At 40.0% G+C, this 16,581-nt stretch overlaps 1 protein-coding gene across 2 annotated transcripts in view; it reads right to left on the bottom strand.

Moving 5' to 3' along the window:
• Positions 1 to 16,581, bottom strand: part of PSME4 (proteasome activator subunit 4) — an 85,208-nt gene that overhangs the window by 5,868 nt on the left and 62,759 nt on the right. For both annotated transcript variants that reach the window (XM_072140554.1, XM_072140555.1), the window contains 17 exons: positions 16,036 to 16,167; positions 15,390 to 15,599; positions 15,144 to 15,280; positions 13,372 to 13,425; positions 13,128 to 13,257; positions 11,326 to 11,407; positions 11,003 to 11,156; positions 10,374 to 10,443; positions 9,387 to 9,512; positions 7,696 to 7,848; positions 6,957 to 7,061; positions 5,864 to 5,955; positions 5,363 to 5,494; positions 4,058 to 4,266; positions 3,856 to 3,941; positions 3,202 to 3,330; positions 1,718 to 1,873 (listed from right to left, as the gene is read on the bottom strand). In XM_072140554.1, the coding sequence (XP_071996655.1) occupies positions 1,718 to 1,873; positions 3,202 to 3,330; positions 3,856 to 3,941; positions 4,058 to 4,266; positions 5,363 to 5,494; positions 5,864 to 5,955; positions 6,957 to 7,061; positions 7,696 to 7,848; positions 9,387 to 9,512; positions 10,374 to 10,443; positions 11,003 to 11,156; positions 11,326 to 11,407; positions 13,128 to 13,257; positions 13,372 to 13,425; positions 15,144 to 15,280; positions 15,390 to 15,599; positions 16,036 to 16,167 (2,157 nt within the window). The remainder of the gene's footprint in view (positions 1 to 1,717; positions 1,874 to 3,201; positions 3,331 to 3,855; positions 3,942 to 4,057; positions 4,267 to 5,362; positions 5,495 to 5,863; positions 5,956 to 6,956; positions 7,062 to 7,695; positions 7,849 to 9,386; positions 9,513 to 10,373; positions 10,444 to 11,002; positions 11,157 to 11,325; positions 11,408 to 13,127; positions 13,258 to 13,371; positions 13,426 to 15,143; positions 15,281 to 15,389; positions 15,600 to 16,035; positions 16,168 to 16,581) is intronic.

Genomic DNA, 16,581 nt, shown 5'->3' with positions numbered 1-16,581 from the left:
AGAAGTGCAGAGAGAGCAAAGAGGGAGGGGGAGACAGTGTAACAGCTTTTGAAACTACAGCACAGAGGGGCTCTGGTAACAACCCCATGGATGACAATTGTCATTTTAAAAGTAAGGAGGCCATGGTTAACAATTCATGGTGCCTAGATTTATGTTTCAGTGTCCCTGGTTTATCATGATATATTTTAATAGTACAGTATATTTCCTTTAAGTGACTCGATTGCAGAAAAAAAAAACACTGTAGTGTAAGGAGTTCCCTTTTAAGTATTGGGTTTAGATTTACATTTGCGTTTTATGAAGATGTCCTCTTCATATTAAGTCCACCAAATAAGGAGACTCACCACTATTAGAACTGCTTAGATAAAATTTTGATGTTATATTTCCTTTGCACATAGCATCAAAAGTTGTCATAAAAAAGGCATCAAACATCAACAAAAGCACATCCAAAAGTCCAAAAAGTGCCACTAAAAAGTTAACATGTAAAGTGTAACAGAAAAAAAAAAAAAAAAAGTTACCCTCCACAGAGAACGCTTACAGCAAGGTTCTAAGTAACGTGGCTGGGGCTACGGAAAGGGAAAGGGCCATGAACTGGTTAAAAGTGCGTTGTAGATTAATCATCATTAATATAATAAAAAAAGGAGGCCACAATTACTAATAAGTACATATTGTTACATGGTAAAATGTAAACAAAGAGGTTCATCTGCTTAGTGACTGGCGCTCGGCATGTAATGTGCCACATTACGGCAAATTATCTCCTTGAACATCATGTTCTGGAGTCGCACAAATCAGTAAGTGTAGCGGCAAGTGCTGTTCTAATTAAATAGACCAACTTGACAATAAGCTCATTTGCACGTTCATCGTACATTATTAAAATGTGATCAAATTGATTAAGAATTGTCAGACGGACGAAGTGAAAAAGTATGGTGGAAATTCTGCTGACAATTTGCAGGCCCCACTCTGGGACCGTGTTAATAAATGAGACATAAAGTGCGGCGATAACGGCGGAGTAAGAGGAGGCTCGGCTGAGAAGTGAGCACACTCGCTGGGGAACCTGACATTTGTCTCTCGCTGTTCCCTGCACACAGTTCCGAGTTTTTGTACATTCAGATTATTCTCAGAGAAATCGGTGAGTGTTCCTGTCACAGAGCTATAATGATCACATCCAACCGTAAGGTATTCGGATCTTGGCGTTCCCTACTGTATACGCGGCTCGTGGTTACATAATCTAACGCAGTGTTTTCTTCTCACGTTTTAGTATGGGAAACGCATCAGATCCCACAAAGAAAATATGTTCTCAAAAACTTTCCCCCCCCAGACTCGCTACTTTTTTTACATAAATTCCCCATATGCCTTTACAATAATCCCTTAATGAGGATTCAGCATTTCTGCTACTTATTTTTGTGCTGTGTGCAGACTCTATGTTTCTTTGCTTAAATGTGTGAGCTCTGATGAATAGGAGGAGCTGCACCAGAGTTATAACTTATCCTGCTCCCTCCCCTCTCCCAGTCTTTGTCAATGAGGATAGACAGTAAAAGAGAGAAACAGAGTGGATGACGCCATGAGGATATTGATATGGATATTTGTAAATATGCAGAGGGTGGTCACAGTCCTTTATTTTCCTTTCTATGGCTATAAATAATGTTAACAATTTTAGAAGTTAGAATTTGTGTGTCCCATTCATACAATGTTGTTTTTAGAGTGCTGTAAGAATGGTTACCTCCAGTTGCTCGTCCTCCATCAGCTGCAGGACCAGCCATTTAATGCCTTGGACAGTTTCTTCATTATTAAGGAATATAAAGAGATTGTAGAAGACCATCGTCTGAGTATAGGTCAAGACCGTATACCTCGCGTGCCAGGAGCTACTTCCTGCAGTCTGCAGATTGAAAAGGCAGAAAAGTTCAGTAAAAACAGATAAGAAATATTTTTCTTTAATCTATTGGAATAACATACAAACCAGAGTTTCTAAGCAATATTTTACCGCTATCTGCAAGCTCAAAGCTCAAAATGATAAGGCTACATTCACATCACGTCTTTTGGACATGTTCAGCGTATACGGAAGGAAATCTCCAGGTTTATACACTGAACATATCCATAAACACATATTGGGAGGTGGTGGCTTCCTTTTTGCCTATATCTGCACAGTATACTCATATACCATGGTAAACACAAGGCACAGCAATGCTATGTCTTTCTATCCTGCCTTCTCCTGCTGAGCATCATATACGCTCAGCAGAGGCCATTGGAGGCTGCAGGGGCAGATTCAACTATATTACTTTCACCCCTAGCCTCCGCTGAGTGTACATTCTGGGAGTTGTCCTGTGATGTACCTGTCCACCTAAGGACAGTGACAAATAGGTTAACACCCTGAACATCAGCAGCCCACCAAGCACTGCATGCGGTCTAGGTTTGCTCCTGCTTCCACTTTCAGGGGTAGGGATGAACAGGTCTACATATAATGTATGAGAATATACGTCCCAGCCTTCAGTTCTAAGGGTACATCACAAATCCTATCAACATTTCCATACACCAGGCTGTCAAAACGCAATGTGAATACAGCCTAAGATAATGAGCATACAAAAGAGAGTCATATGCTGGAGCAATTCTGGTGCTCAATGGGGCCCCAGAGAGAGTAGTTAAAGCTTTAACTTAGTAGCAAAGTTAAGATTGTTTTTTTTCCTGCTGTGTTTTATTAGTGCGTTAACTTCCCAGACAAAATCATTCAAAATCATCAGGTTACTGAGAATCTTTTATTTAAATATCTCACATCATGGACTTGCTTCTACATCTACATTGTGCACCATGCATTTTTGGGTAAATAAGGTGACACCTGCAAAATAGGGGTGAATAACATGATTGTTATGCAACAAAAAGATAACCTAACCCCTCTGCTGTAAATGGATACAAGAATGGACAGATTGCATTCATGTTCACAAGTATCTGTCCCCCAGAATCCAGTCCCGGTATAATCCCAAATCCTAGGCCATGGCTAGGAAGACTTGAAACCTGACCCATCAGATTAAAAGTCTAAATTGCTCCCCTGACTGCGCTATCCAGGCTCTTGTCGGAAACTGCTAGGAGAAGTCTGATTGGAGCTGTGATGAAGAGCATGCAACATCTATAGCACATGGAAACTGCACTGACATATGTAAAATGCACTATAAAAAGGAGAAAACTTCAACAAACTAACGGCAAGATACTCACTTGTCTTAACACATCAAGAGCCAGCGGCACCTGCTCCGGGTAGAGTAACCCTTGAGACAGTAAGGATAAGCACATTTTTGCATCTCTTTTTAGCTCATCGTAGTAGGTGTCATTCTCTACTGGTGCAATCTAGTGGTAAAAGCCAATAAACAGCACATAAACAGGTTAGAAATGACTAAAAAGCTTCACACACACATATATATGTGAAGGTGTATATGTGTAATATGTATAATATATATAATTTATAAAATATATATACAGGCGGTCCCCTATTTAAGAACACCGACTTACAGACGACCCCTAGTTACAAACGGACTTCTTGAGGTTGATAATTTACTGTACTTTAGTCCTAGGCTACAATAAACAGCTATAACAGTTATCACAGGTGTCTGCAATTAAGCTTTATTGTTAATCCTGGTTCAATTGTCACAGAGACCATAAACATTTGTCTTGTACGTAACCTGGGGATTGGCTGTAATAGTATATATAAAATAGTAAAAAAAAAAAAAATTATAATATATATATATATATATATATATATATATATATATATATATATATATATATATATATTATACATTAGAAATCTACATCCCCATGATCATGAAATACCTGCCAGCCTTGACATGTCAGATAGTACTGATGTTTGCTTACCTTAAACAGCAGTGGGAGTAGTTGCAGCTGCTCGGGGACTGCGGTGCAAAAAGATCTCCCCGCACTTGCCATAATCCATTTCAAGACTAGAAATATAAAAAAAACAAAAACACATAAAACACTACAATTACCAGCATAATGGCTCTATACTAAAGAAATACATGCGTCGACTGGAACCAAGCACATGAGATCAACGACTCACTGGTTTTCATCAATTTAATGGCCTGGGTTCTTTCATCTTGTTCACCGACTCCGTTTTCTTCCATCACATGGTTCTGGATCTCCTCATCTGCCTCCATGAGTGGCTTCAACCTCTCCAGAACACGCGCAGTGAATTCGGATATTCGAGGAGATTTCGTAGGAGCAGTGTTTCGCAAAGGGACATCAATCATGAAGATGTAGGTCAGCACGCTGCAGGAAAGTGCTTGTGGTTAGGCAGCATAATGGACTGCTGTCACATGTGTCATCTGATGTAAAAGGTACCATTTTTAAGATTCATATGTACAACATAATGGAGCACATGGGCCGGATGGTTGTAGTGAGACTACCGCGTACATTAAATAAGTTATGTAGGTTTTCACAATTGAAGGTATAAGGACAGGCCTTCAATAGTAGATTGGTGGAGCCCAATTCCGCTTCAAACTATCTGCCATTTAGAGGGAGCACATGGCCCTTGCAATAGCAATAATTGTCAGGTTTCCAGTGCTCCAAACCTATATAATTATATAGGACCAACTCTAAAGTGAGGACATCAACCCCTTTTTAATCATAAAGGACAGAGGCACTTGTAGCTACATTACTAAACCCGCCAGCCATTGACAACAACAGAGGAGGGATAGAACATCTGAAATTAGGGGTAAAAGGACTGCAAAATATGCCATAGAATAGTGCAATTTTTTCCATTGGGCAAATGTGCAAGAACCATGTTCACTGGTTCAATGGAAGCACCAGGACCTCCTATATGAAATCTACCATCAAAATCAAGCAGGATAAGCCAGGGACCCTTATAAGCACTGTTACTGCAATTATATTATATCTGTTCTTCATGGCCTCAGTTCTTCTAAAGTAAACTTTTAAAATGATGCTAGTGAGCCTGAAGGCATGGAGGGGGTATTACCAGAATCCCTCTTCACAGGCTGTCTCACCCTCCCCCAGCACTTCCCCTCTCCCTTTGCAATCTCACAGCAGTAGAGAAAGTTTTGGCACACAGTGGGTAGCAGGGGGAGTGCTCCTGTACAGTGTAAATGCCTGTAAAGCTACAACACGGAGAGCCCTTCACGCTCAATAGCACAACTTTTAAAAAAGTTGATTTGCGAGGGATGGAGGTCAGGGATAACAGGAATAATATAAGAAGATTACCACAGTCACAGTGCCTGGATCTATGAGCAAGTGTCCCTGGTTTATCGTGATGGATTATGATGGTAGATTTCCTGTAAATGTAAAATAAAATTCACACACAAAAAAAAAAAGAAAAAAAAAAAAAGAAGAAGTTAAAAAATTCCCACACCTTCCAATCCGCTCTCGGACATTCTTGTAGACCTGGGTCAGTTTGGGTTCCAGATAGGTCAGCAATCTGTGAAGTAACTCGGGAACTCTCCACTCCTGCTGTGCAAGACCTCCCTGAAGAACATATAATCGGCTGAGGAAAAAGATTGCATGTGGTCATTAATATAATCATCTAACACAATCCATTGCGAGTGTTCTCCATACAGCTGAGGCGGGTGGTAGAGGGTTACATGACACCCCTGCTATTACCATACATGGCAGTTTATCCTACTATTTAACACTTTGCACAAGTCCCTATCATCAGAAATCTACCTATTAAAAGGTGGATCTGATAATAGATTCCCCTCTTGTTTAAGGCGGTGGTTAAAGGGGCTAAAAACTTGCAGCAGGATCCCTTTTATCTGCAGTCAGTATAGGAATTTAGTATATAGTTGTTTTTAGGTATAATGTGCACCCATGGGCTCGTTGAGGTTTCCCTGCTCAGGATAATACACATACATACCAGGCATCCACAAAGGATCCTCCTTCTCCGCTCACTGGAGATTCCAACAATAGCTCGAACAACCAGAAAAGCTTTCTTGGATCTCTACTCTCCTAGAGGAATCGAAAGATTTCTAGGTTATTGCTGTGTCATAATGAACGATTTAGTTAAAATACGCCTAACCTGCTGCAGACCTCTACATTCATCAGTAGCGTACATGAAAAATATTGTGCCTCTCCTCGAGAGGCTTTACCTCTAAAGCGGTGCTGGCCTTAGACCACACTTGGTCCATTAAAACATACAGTGGAACAGTCAGATTCCACGCGCTGAGCACAGTGTTTGGGAACAGACTCCTTCTATCGAAGTGAAACATGATGCAAGGAGTCCCTTCTTGGTGGCAGATTACAGAATGGCATTGCTGTTCCAAAGGAAACAGGGGCTCCTTGCATCATACTTCCCCATGACGCAAAGGATCCTGCCCCAGGGATTGTGCCCAGTAAAGCACACAGTCCGCTTTTCATGGACAAAGCATAGTTGTTTGGCCTAATACTCAATTGTCCCTGATCTGTTGGTGGCGACCGGTTGCTCTCATCTCCTCTTTACATACAACTTCCATGGAATCCAACACGTCAAGAAGCTGTTAGGCATTCTGATGCCGATTTTCTATGCAGAATTCATTTGGATTTCACTTAGACCATAGGGAATGCCACTTCTATTTTACCCAGCAGCCAACCACTGATAATAAAGGGGCAAAGGGGGTTTCCCTGGCCGAAAATCCATTGCTAAATACTTTGTACAGAATAGTCCCTATTATTCCAGGGTGCCGTACATTACATTACACAAGCACCAATAATTCTGAAAGACACAATACTAGACTTGTGGAAGGAGGACCTTGCCCATGAGAGTTTACAAAGGGGAGGAATAGTTATTTTTTTGTGATTGAATACAGTTATAACACAAATGTTAACAGCGCCTTAGACACAATCGGTGACTTAGGAAGGAGGATGAAAAAAGCATCACTGCAGGATCCAGCTAAATATACTCTCTCATTTGAGATGTATTAGAATAAAAAACACAACAATATCAACCCCCTATAGTACAGAAAATGACTTACACATGAAGTTGCAACACAAGTTCCCCAGTCGCTGTAAGTTTCCACTGTGATGTTGGCCAATGCTGTTCTCAGGAGCGGGCACAAAAACTTCCACAGATTTTCAACCTGTACAGAACAGAATAATAAATCTACACTTTTAATACACAATTCAGCTTTTTAAAAACGAGCTATGACCCAATTAATTCTCAGATTACTCCATAAACACAGATGTCACATTATTGATCATACATGTACCCCTGTCTACAAGACTTCATACCCCTACTCACAACTTATTGCAATACTCATATGAGTATTTACAGTACATAGTTTTGACCTGGATATAGGAGTTGCAATGCACTGAATAATAATAATTCTTTATTATATAGCGCCTACAGATTACAGAGCGCTGCACAGAGCTTTCCAAATTAGTCCCTGTCCCCAATGGAGATCACAATCTAATCAACCTACCAGTATGTTTTTTTTTGGAGTGTGGGAGAAAACCGGAGGACCCGGCAGAAACCCACGCAAACACGGAGAGAACATACAAACTCTTTGCAGATGCTGACCTGGGTGAGACTGCTGCAAGGCAGAAGTGCTACCCACTGAGCCAACATGCTGCCCTAAGCATTTTCCTTTATAAATAGGAGCTATTTAGTCAATGTAAATTCTTTCCATAAAGCTCATTTATGCAGCAGTCACACCAATAAAGACACAACGTTAGATACTACATTTCTTTTGCATAGGAAATTAACATTACTACCTTTTCGAACGTCCAATGTTTCGACCCTCGGATCATCCCTGCAACAATTTCAGCCACACATCTTTGAGTGCTTTCATGCGAGTCCTGTACCAAACGCTCCAGGTGAGGAGTAATGGCTGGCAAGAAAGCATCGTCAAAGTTCCGGAAAAGTCCCTACAAAAATGAAATAAATCTAAGATTACAGAGTGCATTCTAGTCTCATCTCCATTAAATTAGGCAAACAGGAGTTTAAGGGGTTATACCTAACTCTTTTTATTAAAAATGTACAACAAATACAATATAATGTATTAAAGACATAGAAATAACACATTAGGGCACATTTATTAGGATTAGTGCAAACTGCACTAAGTGTGGCTTGCCTGTGTATAATGCTGGGGGTGTCCACTCCTGTGGATAGGGCCTAACTTACTTCATGGGACGACCTCTTTAAATATACTCTTGATGTCTCTCACAGGACTGCAGGAGTGACATAAGGAGTATGGAGGGCCTGAAATTTTGCAAGCTGATCAGGGGTGGATACACCAACTATGAGGACAGAACTGCAGGGAGGAGTATTCAAAAGTAAGCAGAAGAGGGGAATGACCAGACACCGGCCTAGGCAAATAACCTTTATCAGAGACCCAGGAGTTTGTTGTGGCATAATCATTTGTGATACTTTCTATATCAATTCCACATGGTTTCCTAGATCTCTGCTTGTTGTCATTCTATAGGAAGTGTTATTGGTTACTTCCTGTGGATAAAAAAAACCAGTCCCTGCTCATGTGATGTCACACAGGTGCATGGCTCATTATATCACAGAGGGTAATCGAAGCTGTGTGATATTACCAGCCGTGCACCTGTGTGACATCATATGAGCAGGAACTGGTTTCTATCTACAGGAAGTAAACAAATTTCCAATAAAATTACAGCAAGCAGAGATCTAGAAAATTATGAGGAATGAATACACAAAGAATATGGGAAAACTTGGGAAAATGGGATAACTTTTCTTCATACAAAAAATAACATTCATTTGTGGACAACCCCATTAAGTCTCTTGATGCCTGGGGGTTCCAAAGATTATTTTCTGATCTGTTTGGATTCAATCACCTATCCTGTCAATAGTGGTTACATTTCACACTAGTCTGCAAGCTTTAAGTAACATGGTGCTAAAGTAATATTACTGTATATACTCGAGTATAATCCGACCCAAGTATAAGCCGAGGCCCCTAATTTTACCACAAAAACCTGGTAAAACATATATATTTTTTACTCGAGTATAAGCAGAGTTTGGGGTTTCAGCACAATAGGCTTATACTCGAGTATATAAGGTAAATTAAAAAAAAAAGAAAAAAACATTTATTTGTCTATAACAAAGTTAGGCTGGTGCCACACATACCGATTTGTCTGCGTTTGAAAACGCAGACGACAAAGTCGCACCCCACTGGGGCGGGCCGCGGCCCGATCCCATAGGCGTTTCTATGGAAACGCCTGCGATCGGGAACGAGCTGCCGGTGTTTTGCATTAAATTAACGCAAAACACTGGTGGCTCATTCCCGATCGCAAGCGTTTCCATAGAAACGCCTGTGCGATTGGGCCGCGGCCCGCCCCGGTGGGTGCGGCTTTGTCTGCGTTTGCGTCTTCAAACGCAGACAAAGCGGTACGTGTGGCACCAGCCTCATAGTGTTTTCAGATTTAATTTCAACTTAATTCACCTTGAAAAGACAAAACCTGCGTGGGTTAAACTTATCCTTCCCCTTTCGATCCTCTAAAGAGAGAAATTTTATCAGCTGTTCAATGAATTTTTCATCAGTGAAGTGATCATATATAATTTGTTCTGCCTACAAGGAGAAATAAGAATATTATAACAAAATCAGAAATACTGTATAGTGGAAAAATATACACAATACTGTGTTAACACCTATACGTAAAAGAAAACAAAACAAAACACAGAAGTATTGACTAGTAGCTACTAGTAACTACTGATCCTTTATTTTTTTTAGGGTCAGGAAGTTATATTTCTCCTTATGGAGAGTTTGCCAATTAAGGCTGCCTTACTATTCTCCTCTTACAGTAAAGGTGAAGGGCAGTAGTAACTCAAGCCACATCATAATGCAACATTAAATGAAACAAAATGCTGTAAATGTAATTTAAAGGGGTCAACTTTCAGAAAATAATTGAGTAATAAAGTTGTACAATTTTCCAATAGCCTTTCTGTATCAGTTCCTCACAGTTTTCTAGATCTCTGCTTGCTGTCATTCTATGGGAAGTTTCATAGTTTACTCCCTCTGTATAAAAACTGTTCCCTGGTCATGGGATGTCACACAGGTGCACGGCTTGTTAGTATCACAGAGACTATTCAGAGCTGTAGGATACAACGAGCCCTGCACCTGTGTGACATCACATGAGTAGGGACCAGTTCTTATCCAGAGGAAGTAAACTATGAAGCTTCCCACAGAATGACAGCAAGCAGAGATCGAGAAAACTAAGGAATGGATACAGAAAGTATATTGGAAAATTGTGGAAATTTTCATTTCACAAATATCAATAATATAGATATATAATTATATATTTTCATGGGACAAAGGCTTTTTCAACTAAGACAGACAATATTATCCCGTTGATAACTATACGACTGTGTGCTGCATACGCTACAAGGCATTTAGTAGGGTCACTGTTGGTCTTTACATGCAGGTACTTACTTCAGTCATTGCCTCCCTAGGTCTTCCAAGTACTGGCTGCTGGTCGGCAGGTGCATACACCAATAAGGTTCTGAAAGGAACGCACAACATTTTAATATTCTTCCCCCAATCCACTAGCTAAAGATCTATCGCCCACTCATTGTGTACCAGACACATGTCCTCACTTTTTGTCTCTGAAAACCTTTGGTCAACCTTACTATAACAGATATGACAACTATCTAGACAATACTAAATGCTGTTTGGACTGTAAATTGATGGATTTTTATTTTTACAAGTTTATTAGGTGAAAATGCAATACATGTAAGAACAGTATCATGCAAATCAGAAGCAAAAATGAGACCTATAGGAGAAGAGGGATAAAGCCCAGTTTTGCGCAGACCGGACCGCATCTATGAAACCATAAAAAACAGAAAAAAGAGAAAAAGAGAAGACCCTTACAAACAACAAAACAAAGGGAGGTGAGAAAGTGCAGAAGAGAAAAGAAAAAACACAACTAACAAAGATGGAAACACTGCAACACCCCCAGTGCTGGCCAATCCAATATTAGCTCAATAGATGTCAATTTCCATACATTTTCTTCAATATTCTCTTGAAGTTGTTAAATAAAAATTAAAAAAAAAAAATCTCACTTTGGCCATGTGTAATAACCCCAGTGGGTCTTCTCCACAAAGTGGCAGGACTCCCACATCTCTTTTGTCTTTGGTAGATTAACAGAGTTATAATGTATCCAGAGGTTGTCATCCCTGTCTCCGGCCATGATGGTGTTAGGTTTAGGACAATCACCTTTTACAAAAAAAATAAAGAAAATGGCATGTTAAAAATTATATCATTGTTAAATATTTCAAGTGGCTGCTGTGGATAGACACAAACTATTTAACTGCTACATTTTAGGATTTGATATCATAAAAATAAAACCAAATTTATAACCAAAATTTAAAAAATGTCTACATACTGGTTTCATATGGACAAATGGGCACTTTAACGTGAGGTCTCTTCAACTGCTTCAGAATCCCAGCAACAGTGGAGATGGCCATCTGTAATGAAGAAATGGAATATTATGGTCCACCTTTTTTTTTTTTTTTTTTTAAAGCATGAATACAGTACTAAAAACACTTGAAAAAAAAATAAATAAAAAATTTAGTGGAAAGCTAGGAAGCTATACTATCAATAAGGATATCAAAATTTCCTGGAGGCCATAGGGGAAATGTATCAATCTGTCTATGCCGGAATTCTGTAGTAACCTACACCTGGGATGTGGTGCACCACATTTATTGAAGCTTTTAGACTGTTTTTGGGCAGTTTACCAACAGAGTGTCATCTATGTCATTTCATTATTGTGGTTCAGCAAACTAGAAAAACTAATAGGAGGTGTAAAGTACGACTAGCAGGTCTTATACTGCACCAAATTAATCACCCAGCATCAGACACAGGGATTAATCTAGGGAAGCAGAAATCTGTCTAGTTGTGTCCTGCACTGGTCTGAAGACTGACACATTAAAGGGCTTGTCCACTTTCAGCAAATAATTGATGCGGTTTGTGTAAGGAAAAGTTATGCAATTTACCAATATACAGGTGGTCCCCTACTTAAGAACACCTGTCTTACATACGACCTCTAGTTACAAACAGACCTCTGGATGTTGGCAATTTACTGTACTTTAGTCCTCGGCTACAATAACCAGCTATAAGTTATCAATGATGTCTGCATTGAAGCTTTGTTATTAGTCCTGGTTCTGATGACAACCCAACATTTTTAAAATCAAACTGTCACAGAGACCAAAACAATTCTGCCTGGAGCTACAATTCTAAAATATACAGTTCCGACTTACATACAAATTCAACTTAAGAACAAATCTACAGAACCTATCTTGTACGTAATCCGGGGACTGCCTGTACTCTGTATGAATTCCTCACAGTTTTCGAGATCTCTGCTTGCAGTCATGCTATAGAAAGCTTCTATGTTTACTTCCAGTGGACAGAAATATGTCCATGGTCATACATGTATGTGGCCCAGTATATATCACACAGCTCTGATCACTCCCCTTTTGTCGGGCTAGTTGTAGTTAATGTGGTGCAGATTTTTTTTTTGTGCAACTATGACAGAATTCTGTCGTGAACAGATTAATAAATCTCCATTATAAGAAAGGATATGGGCACATTGCCAAAACATTGAAAACTATTTTTTTTAAATTAATTTGTCATGTGATGTCACACAGGTGCAAGACAGAGTAATGGGAGCTGTGCTATGAAAAGCAGTGCACCTGTGTGGCATCACATGACCATTTTTTTTATCATTTACCATTCCAATAAACTCTCTGAATCAATTCCTAAGTTTTCAAGATCTTTGCTTGTTGTCCTTCTATGTGGATAAGCAAAGGCCATGGTCATGTGATGTTACAGGTACACAGCTCATTTTATCACATAGCTCCGATTCCTCTCTGTGATGTACCTCAGCCATGTACCTGTGTGACATCACATGACCAGGGAGTGGTTTATATTCACAGGAAGTAAACAATGAAGCTTCCTGTACAAGGACAGCAAGCAGAGATCTAGAAAACTGTGAATAATTGATACAGAAAGTATTGGAAAATTGTAGAACTCTTTACACAAATACACAAACAATATCAATAATTGCTGCATGTGGACAAGCCCTTTAACTTGTCATTTAGGCCTGCAGCGTGTATGCTATGATACAATACTACATAACTTTCACATGGATATCAACACATACAGAGATAAAAGAAAAGGTGACCGCACCTTCCGCACGACAAGAGCATCATGATTCAGACACTGCACCAGGTATCTGACCGCATGGAGGGGTAGCACGTAGTCATCTCTCAGGAGCAGGGACAAAAACCCAATGCCAATGTGTTCAAACTTCCATGGACTGTAATGAGGGGGTACATGCACATAAGTACAGACAAGTATACAGACAGGGAAACGTGAAGCCTTTTAGTTCTAATGATATAATACATGAAAGGAAAACATTTCATGTACTCACAGGTTTCTCTGTGTGACACAGTCCAGTAAGGTGTCGATTAAGTGTTCATAGTGCCTGTGAAAACAAAGTAAAATCCAATGAAACAAACATTGAGAAAATTATTAGTTTTTGGTCAAGCAGGAAGAAATTCACAGAACTTTTGTTGCCATGAACGTATCACCTGCTGTTAAGTCACACAGCACAAAGTGACCTGGGCAGGGGGTTATCCTGTAACATGTTGTGCGTTCCACCAGTGTCAAAAAAAAAAAAAAAAAAACATAAAAATTCAGCTCCAGTGTATTACATCAGCAGCAAAGATTATGAGATTCTTAGGAAAACTTAAGCGATTGCTGAAGAAATAGCATGGAAAGCCACAAGTGTGGAGGCTTTTGATGTCACCTTTTGTGGACTTTAATTATGCATTTTATACGTGTTATAAGGAATGTTATATCAAAAGGGAGTCTGTCAGCAGTTTTGTAAGAGCTGCAGCCAGTAGTAAGTATTCGCCATGCATAGCTGTGTGTATTGTCGCCAGCAGCAGGACTGGGAAAATGCATTTATATTTTAGGAGTGTAGCTGGACATGGAGCATATCGTTTCACTGGACGGCTTTTCCCTCTGCTGTATCAGGCTTCTGTTTGAATACTACAGGAGTAACCAAAGGGGAGGAATATAAATACATTTTTCACATACAGATGCATGGTTATACAGCTCTACACAACCCAACACGTTCTGCAGCTCTGTATGGTCAAAACTACTGACAGATTCCTTTTAAAGAAAGCCTGTCACTAGGTTGTACCCCTAAACTATTAGCGCCCTCATTTAGAGTATGAAAAATCTATCCCAAATTTAGACAAATATGGCTCTTCTCAACTAATTTTCACATGAGATGAGTCAAGTTTAGTGGCTGCAGGAGTATGGTGGCACCTCGTAATCCCCTACATTCTGTTTTATAGTCCCTAAAAAACATGCTTGTTGTGTCATGTTAAAAGTAAAGGATCTTTCCTTTCAGATCACAACTAGTTCATGGCTTTGTGAGCTACCGAATCAAAAATACAGGCACCTATTATTTAACTGCATGTATGTACGGTTCTGTAAATCACAGAAACATAACCTGGATGGTACCTGAAAGATAAGATTCTTATCTTTATATAAGACACAAAGGGGCTTATTTACTAAGGTTCCGCGGCCGCACTTTAGTCGGATTTTCCGACATTTTCGGGGATTGCACGGCTGTGACAGGTATTTAGCAGGGGATTGTGTCAAACGCTATCGGATTTTGGCGCAGCTACGTCGGCTTTCATGTGACAGAAATAGGGGGGCAGGCTGTCGGACGATCCGACTGAGCGGGGGATTTAAGATTCAATTTCTGTCGCAAGATAATGCACTTACGTACACCAGGAAGATCTGAGCGGGGAAGTGACACATGCAGAATATCGGGTGCACGATCTTAGTGAATCACTGCACAGTGCATAATAGTCTGACAATGCACTTTCTGTTAACTCCTAGGAACAGGTAAGTAAATGTGTCCCAGAATATTTTTAGGTACTATAGAACCAAAAATATAGGACTAAGTGACAGTACTTCTGCAACCACTTATCTTCACTCTTTTCGTGCTATTTTCACACGAGATGAGTCTTACTTGCCTGACTTTGGGGGGAGATATTTTTGATAGGTTTTTCACATGGGCATTTCATACTCTACATGAGAGGATTTATTAGTTCAATGGGATAAAATCTGGTGACTGGTTCTCTTCAAGCCCAATCTCAATCTATATGAAAATATAAGACTCACCTTACAGACTCTGCATTCTTTTCCTCTTGCTTCTTGAGAGCTAGAGCCAGCAGATCGGGGGGAGGCAGCTCTGCATGGTTAGAGGGCTTCTGCGAGAGCTGCAGAAGAACAGCAATCTGTAGACAGCTCTCCGGGACCTATACAAACACACAATACAGTACTAAGTGGGACTTGTACAGATAAATCCATATATGACAGATATATCTGTTCACCCCAAACCCACACAGATGCAGGGTTACTACTTACAGAGAAATCCAAACCGATTGTTTCATACTGCCGATGGATCTTCTCAGCCAAATCATCAAAAAGGCGAACGATGGAGGGTTTTTCAAGAGACATTGCTTTGCTGAGACCAGAAGAAACAATCGCCGGCCATGTTTGTACAATGCATTCCCAGTCGTGAAGGTTGGCTAAGCAGACTGCACCGTGGTTTCCAAGCAGACAATACAAGGCACCCTAAAGGAAAGGGTAGGAGTATTATATTACTGTTACCACTAGATGCAAACATGATTGTACGACAGGGGCAGAAATAGCTCATGCTCCAAGTTTTGCGGCTTTTATACAGCACCATTAATTCCATGGTGCTGTATAATCACTGATGGGTTCACATACATTACATTAAGAATAAAACAAATGCAAGTACAAAAACAAAACTACAGTGAACAGGAGACAAGTGGATTGTACATGAAGAATCCACAATAGGATTACTGATGGTTTTCTGTAACAATCATCTAGGTGTCAAATGGGCAATGATGGTGAACCACTAACGAAACATACAAGCTACATATCAATTCTATATCAATGTGTATTCATTTGATAAAAATGTTGATGAACCTCAATATTTGACAGATGCAGAATTTTGGAAATGCATATTAAGGATGTCATCACTTACTTTAAACTGTTGCTGAGTCACATCTTGTCTGTCCGGATGGATGTATTCAAGTACGAGAGGAATGATATCACGGCAGCAGAAATTGTAGGTTCCCAGAGCTGTGAAAAACGCTTGCTGAGCTTTGCTCCTGACCTGTGTAATACATGGCATGAACAATTATGTCAATGGAAGGTTTCCTGTTTTAATATAGAGCAGTCAAAATGTCACATAACGGGAGTTGTCCAGTGAGTAAATCTACGCTACCCGAAAAGTCCACCAGTAAAGTTATTCACCGTATAGTTCTTACATTGTGGAGCCACTCAACGTCGGAGGGCTGGACCAATCACAGGGCTCATTGGCCACCTCTGTTGGAATGACAGATGACCACAAAAATCACATTTAGAATTATCCACTGAAAACCTCAGCCACAACAGGAATTAGGGCACTCAAGACCCCCCTGTGTAAAATGCATGCAATCCCATTCATCTGTATGGGACTAACAGAGCATTGTACTCAATTAACTCTCCCACTAATGCTCCATTCACACAGGAGACTCTGGGAGCCTTG

This window comes from Engystomops pustulosus, chromosome 3 (assembly GCF_040894005.1).
Source record: "Engystomops pustulosus chromosome 3, aEngPut4.maternal, whole genome shotgun sequence".
NCBI classification, from domain to species: Eukaryota; Metazoa; Chordata; class Amphibia; order Anura; family Leptodactylidae; genus Engystomops; species Engystomops pustulosus.
This window is presented reverse-complemented; position numbering and strand designations above follow the sequence as displayed.